At 40.8% G+C, this 24,551-nt stretch overlaps 2 protein-coding genes across 14 annotated transcripts in view; one reads left to right on the forward strand and one right to left on the reverse strand.

Annotated features, from left to right (window-relative positions):
- LOC109427547 (protein NDRG3) overlaps positions 1-24,551 on the forward strand; it is a 224,282-nt gene that overhangs the window by 19,856 nt on the left and 179,875 nt on the right. The window contains exon 1 of one of the 12 annotated variants that reach the window (XM_029852605.2): positions 15,868-16,358. The exons of the other annotated variants lie outside the window; for them this stretch is intronic. The gene's annotated coding sequence lies outside the window, so the exon portion shown is untranslated. Of the gene's footprint in view, positions 1-15,867; positions 16,359-24,551 lie in introns of those variants that run through there. 12 annotated transcript variants of the gene reach the window in all.
- On the reverse strand, positions 437-8,411 carry LOC134287662 (uncharacterized). Of its 2 annotated transcripts, XM_062850050.1 has the most exons (3): positions 7,830-8,411; positions 3,185-3,310; positions 437-2,225 (listed from the first exon to the last, which is right to left on the reverse strand). In XM_062850050.1, the coding sequence occupies exons 2-3, from the start codon at positions 3,194-3,196 to the stop codon at positions 543-545; spliced, it is 1,695 nt and encodes a 564-aa protein (XP_062706034.1). In that variant the 5' UTR covers positions 3,197-3,310; positions 7,830-8,411; the 3' UTR covers positions 437-542. The 2 variants fall into 2 exon arrangements, with proteins under 2 accessions (XP_062706034.1, XP_062706033.1); XM_062850049.1 differs by lacking the exon at positions 7,830-8,411 and having other exon boundaries at positions 3,185-5,879.

Here is a 24,551-nt window from a genome sequence, read left to right on the forward strand (position 1 = left end):
GAATGCCTGGAAGAATAGTTGAGAAAACTTTTTTCACTATTTCCTTAGTTCCTAGAAAAAAAATCATGAGAAACCAGTGGAGAAGCTCTGGAAGTTATTCCTAGGGATAATTGCTTGGCACTGGAGGAAAAATCTTGTTGGAATTTCTAAAGGCTTCGCTTAAAAATTTCTGCAAGAATTGCAGATAAAGCAACTGGTGGAGCTGGTGGAATCCCTGAAGAAATCTCTCATAAAAATCTGAAGTTATCCTTGGAAAAACATCTGGAGATACATCTGGAGAAGTTCTAGTATAGTTCTGAAATATATATATATATATATATATATATGTATATATATATATATATATATATATATATATATATATATATGTATATATATATATATATATAAGTTATAAAACGGGGCTGCGGATAGAGGTTTTTAAAAAAACACAAAATTGAACTTCACACTTAGAGCTCTGACTCTAGACTGATTTATTATACCTATCCTGAGTCCCTGACTACCTATGAGCCCTGTCCAGCTACTTGCTGAGTATGCACACTCTATTGGATCGCGTTGTGGTGCCTCGTGGTGGTGTCCGGTTGCGGTGCTGTAGACTGTTCTTCGTAGAAATGCGCGCGGAGTCGTTGCAGCTCCTTCTCTAGCTCCACCTGCTGACGTTGCAGATTCCTTACTTGATGGTGTTGACTATTCTGGTCGTTTACGATGTTCGGTTTGTTTGGTTGGTGGGAAGCAACCATAACTGAACCCTCCTCAAGTACGGAACGTCCCGGTCCGTTGGTTATGTTTTTCACGATGACTTTGATGATGATGCAAATACCGCAAAATCCAAGTATGGTTGATATCGAAATTCCTCCGAACGTTGTCCAAAGTTTGAAATGTAGACTGTCTTGTTGCAGATATACGTGGTCCAATTTTTGCCGGTTACTAACTGCAGTATTGCTGATCTCTGCTATGTCGTGTGGTTTATGAAGACTCCATTCCATTAAACTGTTGTGAAATGCATTGTTGATTACTTCGGTGTCGATGAACGTTTCCGAACTTCGGAATGATTGGCCGTTGAAGTTGACGGTGCAGTTGTTGAATTTGATGATGAAATTTCCGGTGATTCTTCTGGTATCTGGTCCGCAATTTGTTTCCAAGGTGTGGTTGACGGCATTCGAGATTAATAGGGTGTTCTCGTTTACCAGTTGTTGGGTGGTTTCGTTTTGGAAAATAGAACTGCATCGTGACTGTTTTCCAAATATGATGGCTCGGATACAGTCGTCCTCAAACTCTGTGATGAATGTTGATTTTTGGACGAAATCTTCTGGGTTTCTGGTCGTGAATAATTTGTTACCATGCCGTATGATGTGGCTTGGGTATGATCTGATTATTTGATTATCCACGATGAGTGGGTAGATCCTTGTGATTGTCGATGTTGTAGATTCCAGCTGTGGAACGTTAAGGATGTACAGTAAATCACCGTTTCTAACAGCAACCTTCGGGGTAACGAATTGAAGTGCTTCGTCTGGGAAGTGGATGAGTACTCCTTGGTCTTGAAGGGTTGATTTGATGATGTTAATTTCCCGCGTAGATAGAATTTTGTTGTTACTGATGGAGATCTTTGAGAGGGTGATGGCTTCTTGAATGTTGTCCAATAGCTCGTTGATGACGTCGACGTTTAACATTGTTGTGACTGCATCTAAGGCATCCAGGTTTGCCTTGTTTTTACTGTTGAGGGAGTTAGCTATTTGGTTAACGGTTATCGTGAGCTGCGTAATCCTGTTGTTGATGTTGTCGTTTATCTTGTATTGGTGGTTGTTTTGGTTAATAAGCTCGTTCATGGTAGAGTTGATGATGTGTAAGTCCTGCGCATCCGGTGATCCAGCTATCCATTTCCACGCGGTGCCTAGTGAATCCCATCGTCGGTGGCGACGTGCCTGCTGTGGCTTCAATCCATAGAGAGTTGCATATAGCTTCTTAATCCTGAACTTGATCACTTCGTGTAAGGGGTTGTTAGTATTTGTTAGTTTGTTATAGAATGAATTCGTTATAATTTCCATGCTCTCCTCAATTCTATCTAGCTTCACTGGGTGTATGATTTTTATGTTTCCGGTTTGTATCTTACAATTGGTTATTTTGATTTCGACAATTGGGTTATTTCCTATGTTTATAACATTCAAAAATGAGTCTGCCAATGTGTATGGAATTATACTGTATATAATGATCGAAGCACATATTAGCTGTAAAGTTAAAGTTAGTGTGTTAGTATGGATTTAGTACGATTATGGGTTTTTTTTTTTCGATTAGGCAATTCAAGATTGGAGGGGACAGATTCTTTTATCTTTCAAGCTTTCCTTTTCCTTTTTAAATTTCCTTTGTGTAGTTTAATATCTCTGAAATCTATCAGTGTTTTCCTCCTGTTGACCCTAACTTTCTGTTTTCTGAATTTAGCTTTTCTTTTATTAGGAATGCCGGAAGTTTTTACAAAAATGTCTTGATTTGGTTCAAAAATTGGGTCGTCCTCCCTAGTTTTATTACGAGAATCAATTTGTTTTTTCTGACGCGCTTCTAATTCTTGAATAATTTCATCAAAGAGTTCGTCCCTATTTTCAAGTATCTTTGGGAGATCAAGTGGTCTTTCGTCGCCATCTTTGCATCCGAAAAATACTTCAAAGGGCGTTAGTTGAGTTGCCGAATGTATGGTTGTGTTGTACAGTTCCGTCGCTATTTTGTATATTTCTTTGTTCAAAAGATCGGGAAACTTATGTTTAATACACCTAAAGATCTCGCTTAAAGTTGAATGGAATCGTTCCACGATACCATTCACTTCGCTGTGATCTGACGGTGTGTGATAAATTTCTATATTAAGCCTCTGAAGGAGACCTCGTATTTCTATTGCCTTAAAAGCGACTTCGTTGTCACACACAATCATCTTTGGGGTTCTAAATGTCGTGAGTAATTTAACGAGACCCCTTTTAATGTCCGGAATAGACCTTGACTTGACAGGGATAAGCATCGCGAATCGAGATAGCTTATCCACTGCGGATAGAAAGATATTTGGACTGGATATGAAGATGTCCATATGAACGATATCGAGAGGTTTAGCAGGGGTTGGGGTGTATGCGAATTTAATTTTATATGGGTTCCTCTCGTATTTGTTTTGAAGGCAAGTATTACAAAGGTTAACGAAACTTGTTACCTTGTTCCGCATCCTTGGGAAGAAGTATTTTCCAGAGATCACCTTGTAATTATCTTCGATTCCGCGGTGGGCGCGGTCGTGCGTTTCCTCGATGATCTGGTCTTGTCCCTCTTCGGTAAGAATATCCTGCAAAATAGACTGGGTGAGTACAACTTTGAAGGATTTATTACGGGAAAAATAGTTTTTATAAGCTAATTGTATCCATTTTAACCATTTTTCTGGGCATAGGATACAACTCGTTCGGGTCGGATGCATGTAGTCTCGGAAGATACTTATGGCGTTCACCAATCCAAATGTTGCTCTGGTGATGGTTCGTCTGAATACAGAGGGGAAAATTTCCTCGTACGATTCATCGTTCCTTGGCCCTTCTGTAATTAAAACTTGATTTTTGAAGACATTAATTGGTCGTAAGGTCATTTTGATCAAGTCACTTGCATCAGATGAGCTGGAGTGGACGGTCCCACTATCACTGTCATCATTATCGTTATTGTCATCAGATTTATCTTCGTCGCTGGATGATGATAATGATTCTTGTTCGTTAGCATTTATTGCCGGGTTAATATTTATTTCATGGTGAAGACGAGACAAACCGTCTGCGACGACGTTTTGTTTTCCGGGGCGATATTGAATTTCGTAGTCGAATTGTTCAAGTCGCAGTTTCATCCGAATAAGCCTATCATTTGATGTTTTCATATTCAAGGCGTAAGTCAGCGGCTTGTGATCCGTGTATAAAGTAAATTTCCGACCAAACAGATATGGTCTGAAATATCTGCACGCCCAATCGATAGCGAGAAGTTCCTTCTCAATTGTAGAGTACTTTTCTTCGCTTTTCGTCAGCGTACGTGACGCGAAGGCTATAGGTTTGTCTTTCCCAATGGGCCCTTGTGACAAAACCGCGCCTATAGCGTAGTTAGAAGCATCTGTGGTGAGCACAAATGGCTTCGAAAGATCCGGACGTTGAAGCACATGGCTACTGGTCAGGATATTTTTGCAACGATTGAAGGCTGATACAAACTCGGGTGAATGAGTGATCTTTTCGCCTTTACGTAGTTGCTGGGTTAAAGGTTTTGCAATTTTAGCAAAATCCTTTATGAATTTTCGGTAGTAACCCATGGTTCCTAAGAACCCTTTGAGTTCGGTTTCATTTTTTGGCAAAGGCCAATTTTGGATAACTTTGATTTTATCCGGATTGGGTTTTACTCCTTCAGGAGTAACTATGTGTCCTAAGAAGGCTACCTCCTTCTGGAGAAATTCGCTTTTATCAATCTGAATTTTCAGATTGTGTTTGCGAAGAGTCTCCATTACTTTGGATATATTTATCAAATGCTCCTGCAGGCTGGTTGAATAGATGATGATATCATCCATGTACACCAGGCAAATCACACCGACATGTTCTCGGAGGATGTTATCCATCACTCTTTGAAATGTGGCGGGAGCGTTCTTTAATCCAAAGGGCATTCTGAGAAACTCGTAGTGTCCTCCTTCGACACTAAAAGCTGTCTTATGAATATCCTTTTTTGCTAGCTCTATCTGGTGGAAGCCAGAAGCTAGATCCAATGTTGAAAAATACTGACATTTTCCTAGTTTATCTAGAATGTCCGTTATGTTGGGGATCGGGTAACGATCATCTAAAGTTTTTTCGTTCAACTTTCGATAATCTATAACCAATCTCCATTTCCTTTGTCCAGAAGCATCTAGTTTCTTTGGCACTACCCATACTGGGGAAGACCATGGACTGCTTGAATGTCGAACGATTCCTTGTTCGAGCATTTTCATAATTTGTCGTTGTACCTCTTCTTTGTGACAGAAGGGGTATCTATACGACTTTGTGTATACGGGAAGTTCATCCCTTGTATTGATCTCATGTTGAATTGCACTTGTAAAGGTTAAAGGTTCATTTCCGTGGTGAAACACGTCTTGAAATTTACCAAGCACCTTTGTTAGTTCTGTCCTTTCCTCTGAATTTAAGTGATCCATACGAATATGTTGGTTTAAAGACTCCGTTTTGTTAGAATCCGACTTTTGTGGGGAAGTGACTTCGAAATTATTAAGCTCCACGTTAAGAACATCACCAAGGCTGACTTCTTGGGATTCATTACTGAAGTTGTGAATGAGGATTTCAGCGCGATGATTCTTGCTGGTGTAGAGTCCAGCCAAAATGTGGACGTTTTTCAGCAGTTTGACCTCATTTCCGAAAAGGAAATCTCCGTCCGAAACGGACGTTGGCATGAAGATAGCCTTGGTCTCGTTTGCATTTATATTTATCGTTTCAGGGAATTTTTTGTGGAGTGGGACTTCTATCGATCCAATTCTCAAGGTATCCTTAGCCGTATCGATAACAGCTCTCAATGACTTTAAAGATTCGTATCCTATCACTCCTTGAAAGAAATTGTGGAAGTCGAATAAGAAGAATTTTTGAGATGGGAGGTTTTTATTGAAATTTACGAACGGATTAAAATATGTGAATTTATCCACAGAGAAGGTTCCACTTATGTTAGTAATTTTATGTTGAGCACCTAATCTAATGGAATTATATGGGACCAATTTCGGTGAGATGTAGTTTTTATTGGCACCAGTGTCAATAAGCAATTTAATCTCTCCAAATTTGGGTGATTGTATCACGATATAGGGAAGGAAGTTGTTGGTCATTCCTCTTGGGGAATGTCCAGTCCCAGATGAAAATTTAGGTTTTCAGCATTGACAGGTGAATCGGAATTCGAATTCTCTTCAACCGGAATGTTAGCTTGGTGTTCATCGTTTGTCATCTGACCGTAACTTGGTTCGCAGTTACAACATTGGGTGTCGTAACCAGTAACATCTGGTTGTTCGCACTGGGGTTGAACGGATTCATGGTGATTTAAATTAGAGTGATATTGTCTAGTTTGTTGCGACATTATCTCTGGTTTAATTTGGAGTCGGCCAGGTTGTGGACTGAAGCGATTGTTGTGTTGTGGGATAAAGTTACTGGCATGCTTTTGTTGGGGAATGAAGCGATTATTTTGGGATGAATTCGAATTATGGGGGTTTGAATTTTGGGGTCTGTTTTGGGGTTGTGGAGCATTATACCCACGCCCGGTTTGTCCAAAGGGATAACCTTTCGAATTACTGTTAAGATTTCTTGAAGTGTTTGAGTCATGAAATTTTGACAATTTTTCGCGTCTCCGCTGATTGGCCAAATGCTGTTCTAAGGCTCCTTCATAAGCCTCTTGCAGGTTTTTGGGCCTATAAATTCGTGTTAAAGACGAGAGATGGTCGGGAAGGCCGTCAATGAATGCGTTAGTTATCATTGCCTCGTAGTTAACCATTAAGATCTTGACACACGGTCTGGTATCGTCGTTTGCAAGAAGGTTAGCATTTATGTCTGCTTTTAACTTCTTGCATGACTGATAATATGAAGTCAGATCTTGGTTGCCTTGTTTCAGCTGAGCTATTTTTGTACTTAGCGTAGCTAAGTCACGTTTATCTCCGAGCTCATCCTTTAAGGCCTGCTTTATTTCATTCCAATCGTTTTTTACTTGGTTTCTGACTAATACATCATTTGCATCTTTGACAATTTTGTCTCGGATGAGACCAGTCCAGAGTGGCATTACTCTGTCCACAGTGGTTTGGTCGTTTATAGTGTCCTGGCAATACGCTATTTTCTGGTCGACGGAGTCGATCCAGGAGGATAACATTGCCGGTTCTCCCGAGAAAGTCGGAATAAGTTTGATGGGATCAGGTACACTGAAACCATCGAACCTTTTCTCAACTGCCACAGTAGCTTGTTGTGACGGACTACTTAATTGGTTTCGGGAGGCCTCAAGGGCAGAAATCTGGAGCCGTTGTTGCTCCATTTTTGCCATCAGCTCATCCACCAATTGCTGTAGTTCCATCGACATTGTTCGGGTGAACATGCAGTATACTAGATTTTACTTAAAAAGTCGGCTTTCAAAAAATTTACGTCAAAATCTCAATTTAGATCAACTGAGATCCTGGTTCGCTTAAATTTTCTTCAAAATCTCAATTTTTGATTAACTGAAATTTTGGTTCACTAATATTTTGGGATTACTGGGAAAAATGCGTATTCACTGATTACTAAAATTCTGCATTCACTGTAATTTTCGCACGTTTTTCAGAAAAATAAAATGGAATAAATGAGATTTTGGTTCACTAAAATTTTGGGATTACTGGGAAAATGTGTATTCACTGATTACTAAAATTCGCACGCTTTTCAGAAAAATAAAATGGAATAATTGAGATTTTGGTTCACTAAAATTTTGGGATTACTGGGAAAATGTGTATTCACTGATTACTAAAATTCGCACGCTTTTCAGAAAAATAAAATGGAATAATTGAGATTTTGGTTCACTAAAATTTTAGGATTACTGGGAAAATGTGTATTCACTAACTACTAAAATTCTGCATTCACCGTAATTTTCACGCACTTTCCAATAGCTTGTCCGTTTTCAAATCACTTTTTGATATTTTTATCGATTATAACCTTATAATCTCGACTGCGCCTTTTTCAAAATTCCTTATCGTTTCACTTATATTTGGTTAAAATAATCTTTTTTTATCTCGACTGCGCCTTATTTCAAAATTCTTTATCGTTTCATTTATGTTTGGTGGGGATCACTTTTCACTGTTTCTTAACTAAGTTACTAACCTTATTTTTGCGCGATAAGCCGTCGCGCGGGTGATGATGGGAGTCAGCAATCAGGTCCGTGGGTGGTGACAATTCCGGAGTTCGCTGCAAATCTCCAATATTCCTTTGGGGATGTTTCCTCGTCGGTCGATATTCCCTCGTCGACGATTCCACGAACGCACTCACTTAATTATCACTGCACCACTGTATCCTACCGCACTAAGCCAGTTATAAAACGGGGCTGCGGATAGAGGTTTTTAAAAAAACACAAAATTGAACTTCACACTTAGAGCTCTGACTCTAGACTGATTTATTATACCTATCCTGAGTCCCTGACTACCTATGAGCCCTGTCCAGCTACTTGCTGAGTATGCACACTCTATTGGATCGCGTTGTGGTGCCTCGTGGTGGTGTCCGGTTGCGGTGCTGTAGACTGTTCTTCGTAGAAATGCGCGCGGAGTCGTTGCAGCTCCTTCTCTAGCTCCACCTGCTGACGTTGCAGATTCCTTACTTGATGGTGTTGACTATTCTGGTCGTTTACGATGTTCGGTTTGTTTGGTTGGTGGGAAGCAACCATAACTTATATATATATATATATATATATATATATATATATATATATATATATATATACATATGTATAATTTATTAATATATATATATACATACACTCCCGTTCAAAAGTTTGGGGTCACCCCCTCAAAAACATGTCATTTTTTTAGTCCCATATCTCCGCCAATTTGCATCCGATTTCAAAACCCTAGGTTTCATTCAAAAGATAATAAGTCAAAGAAACTTTGAACATGATTTAAAAGAAACTTTTTCAAAAATGTTGTATGTAAGAAGAATTAAAATTGAATGAAAGATGACAAAGATATGAACAAATCACTTTTCCATGTTTTACGATAGTGACCCCAAACTTTTGGCCGATACAGCATTTTGAGGGGTGACCCCAAACTTTTGGTCGATGACATCAAGGAATAATTTACTTAATAACTTTTTTTCTAGATTTTTTAGCTAAGTTCTGTAAAAAGCAGTTGAAAGCTAATAGAAAATGGGTCATATTACCGCTCTCATCTTAAAATTTGGTCGACCCAACTTCCAGCGACACTGCCGTAAGTTTATATTCATTTTTTAGAAAATTTGGCAACTTTGGGTTAAGTTTACATATAAATTTTTTTGAAAAAGTTTCTTTTAAATCATGTTCAAAGTTTCTTTGACTTATTATCTTTTGTATGAAACCTAGGGTTTTGAAATCGGACGCAAATTGGCGGAGATATGGGACTAAAAAAATGACATGTTTTTGAGGGGGTGACCCCAAACTTTTGAACGGGAGTGTATGTATAATTTCTGACAGGGTAGATATGCAAAAATCCCAATATAAAACATACTAGAAAAACCATTTGGAGAACTACAGAAGAAAAATCTGAAAAGTAAATAAAATTTTTGAAGGAATCATAAAAAAACAGGTATTTGCAGAAGACTTTCTTGACAATTTTCTTGGAAAACATTAAGGGATAGATTCTGATGTAAGCAGCAGGAATTGCTGAAAAATTCTTTGTATAAATTTCTGATACATCACCAGAAAAATGTCTGAAAGAATGCCTAAAGAAAAGTATGAATAAATCCTAAGCAAACTGTGGAAGAATTTCTGGAGAAGCCTCTGGTAAAACTTCCAGACGAATCTCTGTAGGAATTCTTCTGGAGGAATATCCGAAACAAATGCCTGAGAGAATCTCTGGATAGATGTATTCGTAAAACGCCACAATAAGGATAAGAAATCAACAATAGTACGCCACAATATTCGGTTCGTGGCTGCTGCTCATCAGCTGGTGAATATACAGAGTAATTCCTGAAGGATCTTCTGGAAAAATTCCAGCAAGAGCTTCTGAAAGAGCTTCTGGGAAAAATATTTAAGGAAACCCCTGAAGGAATTTCAGAAAGAAACCCCGAATCTCTGTGATTTTTTTTTTGTTCCGCAATTGCATCTTTTGAATGAACCTTTGAATAAATCTTGGAGTAACTTATGGGGAAATGCATAGAAGATTTTTTTTAAGAACTTTCTAAAAGAGTTCCCTAAGAAATTCCAAAGAGACACTCCTAAAGGAAATTTTGATAATATTCCTGAAGGAAATTCTCGCAGAAATTATTTTAGAAAAATCTGCAAGAACCTTCTTCCGACAAAAAATCCGTAGAAGCTGTGATAAATTCTGCGCGGAGAAAATTCTTAAGAAGAACATGGGAAGAAATAAATTCTAGAAGATTTTTTGGAGAAATCGGTGAAAGAATTCTAGCTGAACTTCTGCGATGATTAAGGAACGCCGAAACGAGATGTTTTGAAAAGGATTTCAATATGTACAATTTGGAAAAAAAAATCTTGTATCAACAGATCGTTTGATCCAAAAAACCATGTGATACGGCATTGAAATTGTTTATCATGATTAGATAACATTATATTAATCCTCTATTTCTTCTTACCCCATCCGTTTCAACTAGCTCCGGTGTACTTTACAACAAAGTAAATAGGGGCGTACCAATATAGAATTTGGAAACGTTAAGTAACCAGCTCTGATTTTACCATTACAGCACCACCGGTCCTAGAGCTTCCTGCGGGCTTTCCTTCAGAAGTTCTATCGCGTTTTCTTCCAAACTACCTCTCGGATTTTCAGCAAATAAAAATTCACCGGGAATTTCTCTTGCATTTGCGTAGGCTCACCCAGACTTTCTCGCCCGAATAAATTTTCGATATTCTTCCGTAATACAATTAATAAAATAGTGAATTACACCGAAAAGGTTGCTTTTTTTGCACAACTTTTCGCAAGGAACCACGGGAAGTAGTTTAGGAATGAAAATCATGACAGGAATCCAGAAGAAACTAACGGTAGAATTCAGAGAATTCAAGAATTTCAAGAAAAGGTCCGTAAAGAAATAAGAAATAAATTTCACGACGAATCCTGAAAGGGATTCTAAGATGAATGTCTTCAGAAAATCCTGAGAAAGTTTCTGGAAAAGTTTTCACGGAGAAATTTCTGGACGAAAGATTAGATATACTCACATAACGAACTACGGACTAGCCGGCATCTTCAGAGTGTGAGTGTTGGCGCAGGCCACATTAGTACCAACGGCAGACCGAATATACCTTTGCGTCTACACTAATTCATGTGGATATCTGAGTGTTGGCGGGATATGGTTGGCAGAGAGTTCACGCATTGCTGCGTGGATGTCAATGTATCTTAATAATACTAAGGTAAGATACTCCTGCTTATATTCATGCAGTAATGAAAAAAAAAGAAAAAAAAACAAAGATATTTATGAAGTTTGCGCTGATTTGTATGGGTACATCAATATTTAGCAAACTTTTTTGAGAAATTACAATAAATCGGCGAAAAACGTTGAGCTGCATTTGTTCGACAGTAACTAGAAGGGGAGGGAAACAGCTTTTTTATCCGTTTCTGGTTCTGGCGATGGCTTTGAAAGATCATTGTTATTTTTGTCATTTTTGTTATCTTCAAGTTATTAAAAATAAAAAAAACAAATTTTCAGAAAAACATTATTTAATAAATCTTTTACAGTGTACTGTACATTAAGAATATAGGATAATAGCGACTGCGGCTGAACCGGAGCATTGGTTACGAAGCATGAGATGCAATAAGTGAGCAACTTAACTATGATAAATTTTATTGAATAAATGTTCTCAACAACACTCAAAAGGGGCAACCAACTACAAACATATATGAATCAACATTCCCCTAACTAAATAGTAAACCCCAAAATCTGCATCATTCCACGTAGTTCCAATCCTTGCAATCCTAGATCCAGGCATGAACCGCGCTCCATGGCGCCATAATTCCTAGTTCGAGCGTACCACATAGCAATTGTCCCTCCACCCCCTAACCACCACTAACGACTATACGACCACCATGTAGTAGAATGCAACTACAACATCCATCACACTACTATAATAAGCCATTGCTAAGCGCTATAACAATAATAAGTAGGACCGTGCCGCTTCGGTTATGTTGCAACTGCCTACCTAGGCTTACCTGGCCTCCTACCGTTTATCTGCTGCTCCTGGCGGCAATCGATTATTGATTTTCAACTAACGAAACCATCATCATTCGTTGGCTAATCATCATCATAATCATCATCGCCACCGTCATCATCATCAATACGTTCATTTGTGCATTCGATTCGTTGCACCACCCGCACATTCTGTACTCGTGCTGGTAAACAAGCTACTTAGCTGCCACAATCTGGTGGTTGGTGTTTGTTTTTATTAGATGTACCTTGTTTCTGGTCCAGTTTATATTTGTGTGTGCCGTATTTCATTGAAGTACTGTCTCTCTACGATCAGCATGGTTTTTTTAAGTATCTATCACGTTATGCATTATTCCGACAGTGACATTGCAGTGGGTGGTAGGTATAATGATGAAAGAGAAACCATAAGTAGGACACTTCAACGCCTGCCATGGAACAGGAAGTCTAGCATACATTTTCAAAAAAGTCTCAAGTAACAATGAGAAATTGAACAAGAAGTCAACTACAAATATATTTCGATGGAAAAAGTTTTGGGTCGAATATTCCAAAAATTGAGAAGAATGAAAAAAAGTGACGCATTTTTTATAATATTTTCAATACCACTGGTTTCCATACTATGTCTTCCTATTCATTGCAATTTAAGGTTTGAGAACCAAGGTTGAAATACAATTACACTAAATACAGCTATACTTCAGCTACCATTCTGATTGTTAATTGCAATAACTCCGAGCACTTAACATTGATCAATACTTACTGGAGAGGAGCTAAGTTATTACTCTGGAAAATATTCGAATGTCGAACAGACCTTTTTGAAAAGTTCCGCTAGTAATCAACTCTCCACTACTGGCAGTGTGGAATACTCCCCGGATAGACCATCCGCCACATTCGATGACGACAGGTCAGGGGTGACCTGGTGAATACTTAATGGGGACAATTTTTCCCACCAGCAGCAGTAGCGTTATTGATGGGAGTATTATCATGTTTCGTTTTTTTTTCTCGTGCTTTTTTTTTCATTCACTTCACGTGATTGTTGAATCATGAATTCTGATGTGGTGGTAGAACTGGGCTAGACCGATGGCACAGACCGATGGGTAAAGCCTTTAATAGTGTTTGTTTTTAGCTCTGATTGAATTGCTAAGGAATTGTCAGTTTGAAAAATTATGAAACTCATTTAGCTGAGAGGATCCATTACGGGTAATAATATATAAGCAGGTCGAATTAATAAAAAAAAAACATTGTTCAACTACCCTTCGTGACGACATTCATTTCGAATGAATCCCTCTCTAGGATTCGACAGAATCCCTCTCTGGGATTCGACAGAATCCCTCTCTGGGATTCGACAGAATCCCTTTCTGAGATTCGACAGAATCCCTCTCTGGGTTCGACAGAATCCCTCTGTGGGATTCGACAGAATCCCTCTCTGGGATTCGACAGAATCCCTCTCTGGGATTCGACAGAATCCCTCTCTGGGATTCGACAGAATCCCTATCTGAGATTCGACAGAATCCCTATCTGGGATTCGACAGAATACCTCTCTGGGATTCGACAGAATCACTCTCTGGGATTCGACAGAATCCCTCTCTGGGATTCGACAGAATCCCTCTCTGGGATTCGACAGAATCCCTCTCTGGGATTCGACAGAATCCCTCTCTGGGATTCGACAGAATCCCTCTCTGGGATTCGACAGAATCCCTCTCTGGGATTCGACAGAATCCCTCTCTGGGATTCGACAGAATCCCTCTCTGGGATTCGACAGAATCCCTCTCTGGGATTCGACAGAATCCCTCTCTGGGATTCGACAGAATCCCTCTCTGGGATTCGACAGAATCCCTCTCTGGGATTCGACAGAATCCCTCTCTGGGATTCGACAGAATCCCTCTCTGGGATTCGACAGAATCCCTCTCTGGGATTCGACAGAATCCCTCTCTGGGATTCGACAGAATCCCTCTCTGGGATTCGACAGAATCCCTCTCTGGGATTCGACAGAATCCCTCTCTGGGATTCGACAGAATCCCTCTCTGGGATTCGACAGAATCCCTCTCTGGGATTCGACAGAATCCCTCTCTGGGATTCGACAGAATCCCTCTCTGGGATTCGACAGAATCCCTCTCTGGGATTCGACAGAATCCCTCTCTGGGATTCGACAGAATCCCTCTCTGGGATTCGACAGAATCCCTCTCTGGGATTCGACAGAATCCCTCTCTGGGATTCGACAGAATCCCTCTCTGGGATTCGACAGAATTCCTCTCTGGGATTCGACAGAATTCCTCTCTGGGATTCGACAGAATCCCTCTCTGGGATTCGACAGAATCCCTCTCTGGGATTCGACAGAATCCCTCTCTGGGATTCGACAGAATCCCTCTCTGGGATTCGACAGAATCCCTCTCTGGGATTCGACAGAATCCCTCTCTGGGATTCGACAGAATCCCTCTCTGGGATTCGACAGAATCCCTCTCTGGGATTCGACAGAATCCCTCTCTGGGATTCGACAGAATCCCTCTCTGGGATGCGACAGAATCCCTCTCTGGGATTCGACAGAATCCCTCTCTGGGATTCGACAGAATCCCTCTCTGGGATTCGACAGAATCCCTCTCTGGGATTCGACAGAATCCCTCTCTGGGATTCGACAGAATCCCTCTCTGGGATTCGACAGAATCCCTCTCTGGGATTCGACAGAATCCCTCTCTGGGATTCGACAGAATCCCTCTCTGGGATTCGACAGAATCCCTCTCTGGGATTCGACAGAATCCCTCTCTGGGATTCGACAGAATCCCTCTCTGGGATTCGACAGAATCCCTCTCTGGGATTCGACAGAATCCCTCTCTGGGATTCGACAGAATCCCTCTCTGGGATTCGACAGAATCCCTCTCTGGGATTCGACAGAATCCCTCTCTGGGATTCGACAGAATCCCTCTCTGGGATTCGACAGAATCCCTCTCTGGGATTCGACAGAATCCCTCTCTGGGATTCGACAGAATCCCTCTCTGGGATTCGACAGAATCCCTCTCTGGGATTCGACAGAATCCCTCTCTGGGATTCGACAGAATCCCTCTCTGGGATTCGACAGAATCCCTCTCTGGGATTCGACAGAATCCCTCTCTGGGATTCGACAGAATCCCTCTCTGGGATTCGACAGAATCCCTCTCTGGGATTCGACAGAATCCCTCTCTGGGATTCGACAGAATCCCTCTCTGGGATTCGACAGAATCCCTCTCTGGGATTCGACAGAATCCCTCTCTGGGATTCGACAGAATCCCTCTCTGGGATTCTACAGAATCCCTCTCTGGGATTCTACAGAATCCCTCTCTGGGATTCGACAGAATCCCTCTCTGGGATTCGACAGAATCCCTCTCTGGGATTCGACAGAATCCCTCTCTGGGATTCGACAGAATCCCTCTCTGGGATTCGACAGAATCCCTCTCTGGGATTCGACAGAATCCCTCACTGGGATTCGACAGAATCCATCTCTGGGATTCGAAAGAATCCCTCTCTGGGATTCAAAAGAATCCCTCTCTGGGATTCGAAAGAATCCCTCTCTGGGATTCAAAAGAATCCCTCTCTGGGATTCAAAAGAATTCCTCTCTGGGATTCGACAGAACTCCTCTCTTGGATTCGACATAATCCCTCTCTGGGATTCGACAGAATCCCTCTCTTGGATTCGACAGAATCTCTCTCTGGGATTTGAAAGAATTCCTCTCTGGGATTCGAAAGAATCCCTCTCTGGGATTCAAAAGAATCCCTCTTTGGGGATTCGACAGAATCCCTCTTTGGAGATTCGACAGAATCCCTCTTTGGAGATTCGACAGAATCCCTCTTTGGGGATTCGACAGAATCCCTCTTTGGGGATTCGACAGAATTTCTCTCTGTGATTCGAAATGCCTCTTCGTATTCGTTCCTGCGTCATAAATGATTCTAGTCACCCTATCTCAAACAACGACAAAACGTCACTAGCTTTCACGTAATCCAAAACCCATATCCTTGCTCCTTGTTGTGCTCGCCAGTGAGCACCGATTTTCTCACTCTCACCAAACGAATTACCCTCGAATGCGTTTTCCATGCTTTCGACGACCGCACTGCCAGACCGCCTGCCCGGCCCGACTGACTGTACGATGTACATGGTGTGGTGTGAGTGAGCGAGTGAGAATTCCTCTGCAATTTTCATCGCGAACCCACTCTGGAGCTGTCATTCCATAGCACAGATAGTTTTTCCCTCACCACTCGTGGGCAGTACGTAGACTGGGTATATCCTTTCATCACCAGACACACAGGCCACAAGAAGGCTTTGGAAAACCTTGTGTAATCGTTACACAACCTCGCAGGTTCGACTACTTTTCTTCGGTCTCGACGGTGTGAAATTTGAAGAAAGTCGGAAATTCCGTATTCCAGTGCTCTAAGGAACGGTGCTAAGTGTTTCCTGTGATTAAAGTGTGAAATACGGGTGCTATCGCTTGCAATTCATAGCGCAAACCAGGAGTTGCACGAGTCCGATAAGAACAGATTTCAGAACCCAAGGTAAATATCCGTATCAGTAGTTTTGCAAAGTTTTCGAGCTGGTGTGCCATTTTTACTTCTGCCGTGTCTCAAGCCCCGTGTGGACCATGTGCTAGAATAGGAAAACAACGAACCATCCCGGCCCGTGCGGGAGGATTAGCTTCCTGGGTTGGAATTGGTGCAGTATTGTGTAACTTTCGCTATTAGGTTTTGAGCAGAGTTTTTGTACTTCCTCGCTGTACAGTTCTCGCACCCCAGCAAGGAAATTTGAGGCCCACACCCCACTGGAAAACACGGGTCGCCCCACCAGTGAGTGTGCCCCAGTTCAAAAGTAGAACGACATTCGATCCGCAATCGCAACCCTTTATTCAGAATTCGATTTTCGGGCCCCCTCACCGGAAAAACTCCAGTCACGACGGCAGGCAGGCAGGCGTTACATAAGAACAGTCGCAGTCGGTGGCGAACTCGCACACTCACACACATTCCGTCAGCCGTCCACCCCCATAAGGGCTAGAACTTTAGTTTTCTCCTTCCCCACATCCCCTGCTTTGCATTCAGTCGGGGTGGCCTCCACAATTCGGGAGTCAAACATGCCACTTTCGAGTGTACAAATTTGTTTGAGGCAACGACTGTCACACACCAATACCATGACATCCCCCTTCTAAGGACGAAAGGATATTCTCAGAGTTTGACAGTTTGCCCATGCAGCAGAAAGCAGTACCACGAGAACCACCACACAGGCGCATGTCGTCGTTCTCCTCGTCGTCCTTTTTTGTCCTGTTTTTCTCGCTTCGACTGGGTATGACATTTCGGAATGAAACGTGACTTGAACGTTCGATGTGTTTTGATGTCCCGTTCGTGTGAATTCTTTCGCTGATATGAGCTGAAGGGGGTGGTGGTCGTGGAGTGGTAGTTCTTCGAACGCACGAGTGAGCTAAAAACTAGGAGAACAAAAACTAGTTGATTTAATTTGTTGAACTAAAAAATTGGTGGGAGATGATAATTGAGTGATTGACGGAGCCGTTTCCGGTGTACGTGCAAGATTGTAAGCTACGCTTTGGGGGATTTAAGGGAGCTGTGTGATTTACCGACGGAGTGTGTTTGCTTTCATTATTGAGGGCTATGACGAATGTAAGCAGTAGTATTCTATAGTTACATAACCTTTACAATGTTTTGGCCTTTTGAAGTAGATCATGACTGGGGATTTTATTATTTTATTTCAACTTTCGCAAGTGTTCAAAAAAAATCGATACAAGGAGTTTAATTTGGGCTACATCTACAATTTTATGAAGTATCTCGTGAGTAATATAAATAGAGAGTCGATTTATTCAAGTCAGGAGTCGATCTTCGCTCCATCTTTCTCCTCGTAGAATGTGCCCAATAGGGCAGTTCAGACTTTGAACATGTCAAAAGTTCAAAGCTCCCATATGTTCATTGCAATCCTTGGTGCAAAACTAGAGTCCTGTCAAATTTTCAGCCATTTCAGTGGTGATTTAATGGTGGCCCAAAAGCAAAATAGGTTTATATGGGAATTACTATGGAGAATGTTAGAAAATGGTTCTCCGCGCTGTAGAACATTACCACATGGATGAAGTCATAGGGTCAAAGCCGAATTTAATTCTTTAGATCTCAATGATGAATGTTGCCGAAGACCGGAACTTATTTCGGCATTCGGATAAAAAGCTATTAAACAAATTCTCACTCACATGCGCATCTTTATACACGATGTCCTACAAGATGTGCAAGAAGGTAACACGCATACTATGATAGCGTGTCAAGCGTGTCGATCGAGCTGTGTTCTTCTGTTCAAGCATGCATGGATGATTATTGATTGATAACTTCTGTCTCGTGAGTCGAAACTAGTTGCGGTCTTCGGCAACATTCATCATTGAGGTCTAAAGAAGTCAATTTGACTTTGACCCTATGAGTTCATCCATGTGTTTATGCTCTACAGTGCTGAGAAGCTTTTTTCAAAATTCTCCATAGTAAATCCCATATAAACCTATTTTGCTTTTGGGCCACCATTAAATCACCACCGAAATGGCTGAAAATTTGACAGGACTCTAGTTTTGCACCAAGGATTGCAATGAACATATGGGAGCTTTGAATTTTTGACATGTATAAAGTCTGAACTGCCCTAGTGCCCAATTATTGAACATCATATAGGGTATGTGTGCTATCAGTAATCTCATGCTCCCATATTCATCCTATTCGAAAACAAGCGATAAGATAACGGCACCGATTGATTCCGTTCTTTTTATTTTCATGAGTGCTCACTTCTAACAAAAAATACAAAAATAAAAAACCAAACAAACAGCGCTTCAATCCTTTGTTTTTCGTAGGATGAAAATAAGAGCCACATGCCCAATTATTATTATTTATTTATTAAAGAGGTTTTAACAAAAAGTCATTCGCCTCCGACACGCTTAATAAGGGAACCAATACCCTATCATTTAAAGTATACGAAGCGCTTCTATAGGTTTAAATGGCATTTGAGAATGAGCTTTCTAAAGCTATGTTTTTACAAACTAAAATTATACAACAATATTATCGTGATTTCTTCAGTTTTATTTTTGTTATTTGCAAGAAACCATATTTTTATGTTTTTTGTGAGTTGAAACACATCCAAGGAACTTTCTCAGAACAGTTTCTCCAAAAATACTACTAAATATATTCATAGGCAAAAACTTAATTGAATACCAGTTATATATGCCGCCTACACATTCTATCAAGTTTCTTATGGCATTTTAGATAGCATTCACTCAACGCTTGTACAATAAAAAATAACAAAATATTATACTTTCTGTGCAGTTTTAACAAAACAATGTTCATACTTTTTCCTCCATATTTTTTCTAAATAATGACTCGAATAATTCTTTCAGTTATTTCTCTAGAAATGGTCCAACATTTTTTCAACAATTTCGTCTGGAATTATTTTTATGTTTCATCCAACGATTTCTCCGAGTATTTATCAGATATTTCTGTAATAATTCTTCCCAAAATCGTCACACTTCTGGTCACTTTTAATTATTTTTCCCATCAAAAACGAAGAAAATCATTTATGACCACATCTCTGAACAAATGGAATCACTGAGCGTCGGCAAATTTCTTTGAAGCTTAAATAATAAATAATGAATTAATTATAAATGGCTTCATAAATTATCCTGAAAATCTTCCAGAAATTTCTCCGGTAGTATCTTTTATAGAACCTTTCATAGATTTTTTTCCGAAGACTCCTCTACAAATTCCTCCAGAGTTCTGATTAACATTCTTACAAAGATTTCCTCAGAAATTCCTGTGATCATTTGTCCACAAATTCCTTCTAAGATGTTATTGAATGTTTCTTTGGGTATTTCACCAGAAGTTCTTTTGAAGAATTCTCCAGGTTTTTCTTTCTTTTTTGTAACTCTTTCAAAAACTTCAACAATTGCTCAGAAGGTGCAATTTTTCTGAAAACTATTTGTTGACTCCTCTGAGGATTTTGCCCTGGATTCAAGAATTACATTTAACATTCTTTCGGGCTTCTGCAAGGATTCCTTCAAAAATGATTTTATCAGGATGGAGATAAGGACAGGTAGGGAAATAGGAAAAGTACCCTGGAAGAGGATACTAACGCATAAGCGTACCACAATGGGTTCTAACAGCGCCCTGAAAAGGGCACTGTAATAACGCATAAAGCGAAAGAGAGCCTATAGCTCTTTACCACAGCGGGTTAAGAACAACAGAATATCCTGAATATTCAGGCTTCTGAAGTCAGTTTCACTTAATAAGTGTTTACCGAATACTCGGAAACGCAGTTGCACAACTGGACAGTTACATATCAAATGATACGAAGTTCCATAATCGGATTCACAGCTATCACATGCAAATGAATCAGCTTGCTGAATATTCGCCATGTGATAGCTGAGTCGGCAGCAGAGATGCCAGATGATTTTCTGTATCACTCGTTCAAAAATCTGTATCCCATACAAAATTTGGGTGAGAAATCTGTATCCCATACAAATGAAAATCTGTATTTCATATAAACGCTATCTGTACCGATGCGCTAAAATCTGTATAATACAGAAAAATCTGTATATATGGCATCCCTGGTCGGCAGTGGCCAATCAATGCTTTGACCAGAATGCTGCAATTCTGCTTTGACAGATTTGTAAGCTACTTCGCCACCTTTGGAGATGGCTCAGTACAATACAATTTGGTTTGACGACATGACTCCAAACTATTCCAGTATTGTCTGTGTTGAGTAGCAGCCCAGGTGTGAATCTGATGCTTTACCCAACACTTCGATATCGGAATAGCTGGCTCAGGGCCAATGAAGTCATGTGATGCTCCTGTGCGAGCTAACTCATCAGCCAATTCATTTCCAGCGACGGAATAATGGCCAGGTACCCATAGAAGGTGAACAGCGTTTGCTGAATTCAGCTCCTCGATTTGAGTTCGACAAGCGATAACTATCTTCGACCTGGAGTTGGCCGAAGCAAGTGCTTTAATAGCAGCCTGGCTATCTGAACAGAAGTATATTACTTTGCCCATTACGTGCTGCTGAAGTGGTGCAATCCGCACATAAGAGCAAAGATTTCGGCCTGAAAAACGGTGCAGTGTCTACCAAGTGAATAAGACTGATACAGCCTTAGCTCACGAGAATAAACACCAGCACCTGCTCGACCTTCGAGAAGGGAGCCATCAGTGTAACATAAGATGCCATCTGAAATACTTTTTTCAGATATCCAGATGTCCACTCTTCCCGGGAAGGGAATTTCGTGGAAAATATCCTATATGGAAAATTACAAGCAATTGTAAGATCACTTGGAGCAAGGACAATTTTGTCCCAATTCACCAAAAGTGGAAACAGCGAGGTGTGTGTTGATGTGCGGTTCACAGGAGTTTCCTCTAGTAGACCGAGTACCCGTAGACGGTAAGTACAAGAAAGTGCTTCTTGTTTGAGATGAATGTGTAGTGGAGCAACATCAGAGAGAACTTCGAGCGCTGCCGTGGGAGTTGAAGAGAACGCTCCAGACATCGCCATTAAGCACATCCTTTGGATATGGCCTAATTTTGATTGGATCGTTCTCATTTCGCCCTTTTGCCATCACACAAGACATCCATAAGCCAATATTGGCCGAACAACAGTTGTGTTGATCCATTTGATATACTTGGGTTTTAGACCCCAAGTTGTACCAAAGGTTCGCCGGCATCGCCCGAAGGCCATACAAGCTTTCTTGATTCTGAACTCAATGTGAGGTGTCCAGAAAAGCTTGGAATCAAGAATGACTCCAACGTACTTTACCTGTTCAGTCACATAGATTTCAGAATCAAAGAGACGCAAAGGTCGAACGCCATTACGGTTTCACCTTTCCGGAAAAAAAATAGATGTTTTACTCGGATTAACCAAAAAACCATATTGGTGAAACCAACCCTCAACTACCTGAAGGGCGCTTTGCATCAGGTCGAAAAGGGTGGTGATACACATACCAACTCACAATGCTAGGTAGTCGTCGGCAAAACCATAAGTAGGAAAACCGCTATTATTGAGTTGCCTCAATAGCGTATCTGCTACGAGATTCCACAGAAGCGGTGACAAGACTCCCCCTTGGGGGCATCCACAAACACTCAATTTCCCAATCCCTGCTAGACGCAATGTCGAGAAGAGATATCGGTTTTTGAGCATTTGATGAATCCAATTGGAAATCATTGGAGATATACCATGACTCCGTGCGGCTTCCAATATGGCATCGAAAGGCACATTGTCAAAGGCACCCTCGATATCTAAGAAAACACCCAAACATGATTGCTTTTGATCGAATGCTTTCTCGATATCGTAAACAACCTTGTGTAAAAGAGTCACAGTGGACTTACCAGATTGGTAGGCATGTTGGTTCACATGAAGAGGCACGTTGGCCAGATGAACATTACGGATGTGATGATCCACAATGCGTTCTAAGCATTTCAGAAGAAAAGAGGTCAAACTGATAGGTCTGAAACTCTTTGCTTCTTCATACGACGCACGACCCAGTTTCGGAATGAACTTCACAGTAATATCTCGCCAAGATTTGGGCATATACCCTGTAGCAAAACTGCAAACAAGTATTTTTTTCAAAACATGTTTGAAATAATCAAATCCCTTCTGAAGCAAAATAGGATAAATCCCATCTGCCCCAGAAGATTTGAAAGACGCAAAGCTATTAAGTGCCCACTCAATCGATGCTATAGTTACAATACTCCGAGCCGAGGCCTGGGAATCACAACTACAAGAAAAGACATCAGGTTCATCCGAAGATATTATATTCACACATCCAGTGGCAAACGAAGTTTGTTCACTCGGAAATCCTTAGATTTCGCAAGGGTTTTGTTTAACCTTTCCTTCCTTTCTTTGATTTGAGAGGCTTTAACCGTTAGAAACGGTCATTCGCCTCTTTTTGTTTAATCGACTGACTTCACTCAAACTGGAAACATTTGTACAAAGGTTTCTCCAGCCGGATCGTTCAGCAGACCGGAGAGCTTTCCTGTAGGTCTTGCGAGCCGACCTGAAAGCCTCCGAACCAGCCGAACGTCGTCTGTTCCAACTCTTACTACATTATTTCCTGAGATTCGCTAGATCAGAGTTCCTCCAAGGGGTTCCTTTTGTGATCTTCACAGACCATAGAGGGCATGCTTCTTCAAAAGCTTCCATGATGAAGGTCGTTGTAGTATTAACGGCATCATCTAAATCACTTGGAGTTTAAATGGATGGTGAGTATCAATGAAATTTAACCGCAACCAAATCAGTAAGAAGATCCCAGTTAGTTGACCAGGGATTCCTGAAACGCAATGTTTGCGAAGTAAAATTTAAATGTTCAAAAAAGATGTAGCGATGGTCAGATAAAGATTCTTCATCTGACACATGCCAATTGGTCAGCTCGTGACTAATTCTACTAGAGCTAAGCGTTATGTCTAACACATCCTCTCTAGCAGATACCATGAAGTTTGGGCGGTTGATTATGTTAAGTAATGCAAGATCTGTACTACTTAAGTACTTCATCAAACTAGAGCCTCTCAAGTTAATGTCTGACCTGCCCCAGATGATATGGTGGGCATTAGCATCACTGCCTACAATTAGCGGAAGGCCTTTTGAAGTACAGTATGCGATGACGTGTTCGAAAGCATCCTTAAGGGATGGTTCGTTATGTAAATAAACCGAACAGACGTATTTCCTGTTGAGATTTTCAACAGATACCTACATCAATTGTGATAGCACATAGGATACATCTCTGGTGGTTAGTTCAAAGATGAGTGTAGCAACTATTGCATTGTTGACAAGTACACAGGCTCGAGGCATGACATGCGAGTTTGCCATTTCATGTTTACTGAAAATAGCAAACAACGGGTTCACAAGGTTGCTAAATAGAAATTCCCCTTACGGAAGTAAGGTTCTTAGACCAAGGCCACTTGGGCTGTACCATTTTGCATAAGTCTGCAAAGATTGATTATTGTTGTTCTTTTATGCTGAAGATTGATCTGAGGAATCCTAACCGTAGCCACTACCCAAACTAGGCAAGATTAATCTCTTCGCAACAACAGCACAACAAAGAACAGCAGCAACAAAACCAGATCGGTATCGATTGGAAAACGCCAAAGGCGAGGACACACAGAATACACTGTGTAAATCGCATAATGCGAAACCATATAGGTGAAAATTTAAACTAATTAACAACATCTTTATAATCCCGTCCTTATTTAGCCTCAAGTGAGACTAAAGAAGGGCAGCTGATCGTCTCGGAGAAACACAAAGTCCACTGCACCATTGATCCGGTTTGCACAGTAAGGGCAACATACTGTGGAGGGCGTCCTGGTACTCCACAGGCTCCGTTTGCGGTTGGGTTTTTATTAGACCCCCCTAGCCATTCTTTCCTAGGCACGGTATGCATAAAGCCGCATCACACCATGAATTAGGGGTCACCTGTTTAGTAGACTATTACCACTGGATCAGGCGGTGCGTAGTGTTATTCTTAGCCAATTGAGACAACCGCTACCGACACTACACAGCTATTTAGGCTGATCGAGAAAAGAAGTTAATATTGATGACCAACTTCATACGGGTTCGAACAGCCACTAAAATTGATATTGATTGATAACTAGAAAATATATTGAATATTGTCAAGTATTCAAACTAATCAACCCATCTGTTTCATTGTTGTGTGGCGGATAACCATGTTATGATAATAATGAATTTATTGC

Source organism: Aedes albopictus, chromosome 2 (assembly GCF_035046485.1).
Source record: "Aedes albopictus strain Foshan chromosome 2, AalbF5, whole genome shotgun sequence".
NCBI classification, from domain to species: domain Eukaryota; kingdom Metazoa; phylum Arthropoda; class Insecta; order Diptera; family Culicidae; genus Aedes; species Aedes albopictus.

What these genes read in the sequence shown, in the direction of transcription:
- LOC134287662 (XM_062850049.1), bottom strand. Translation starts at nt 5,833, where the DNA reads ATGACCAACAACTTCCTTCCCTATATCGTGATACAATCACCCAAATTT. An exon ending in TCCCAAGGATGCGGAACAAG is followed by an intron (nt 2,226 to 3,184) that starts GTAACAAGTTTC and finishes TTAACTTTACAG; the next exon opens with CTAATATGTGCTTCGATCAT.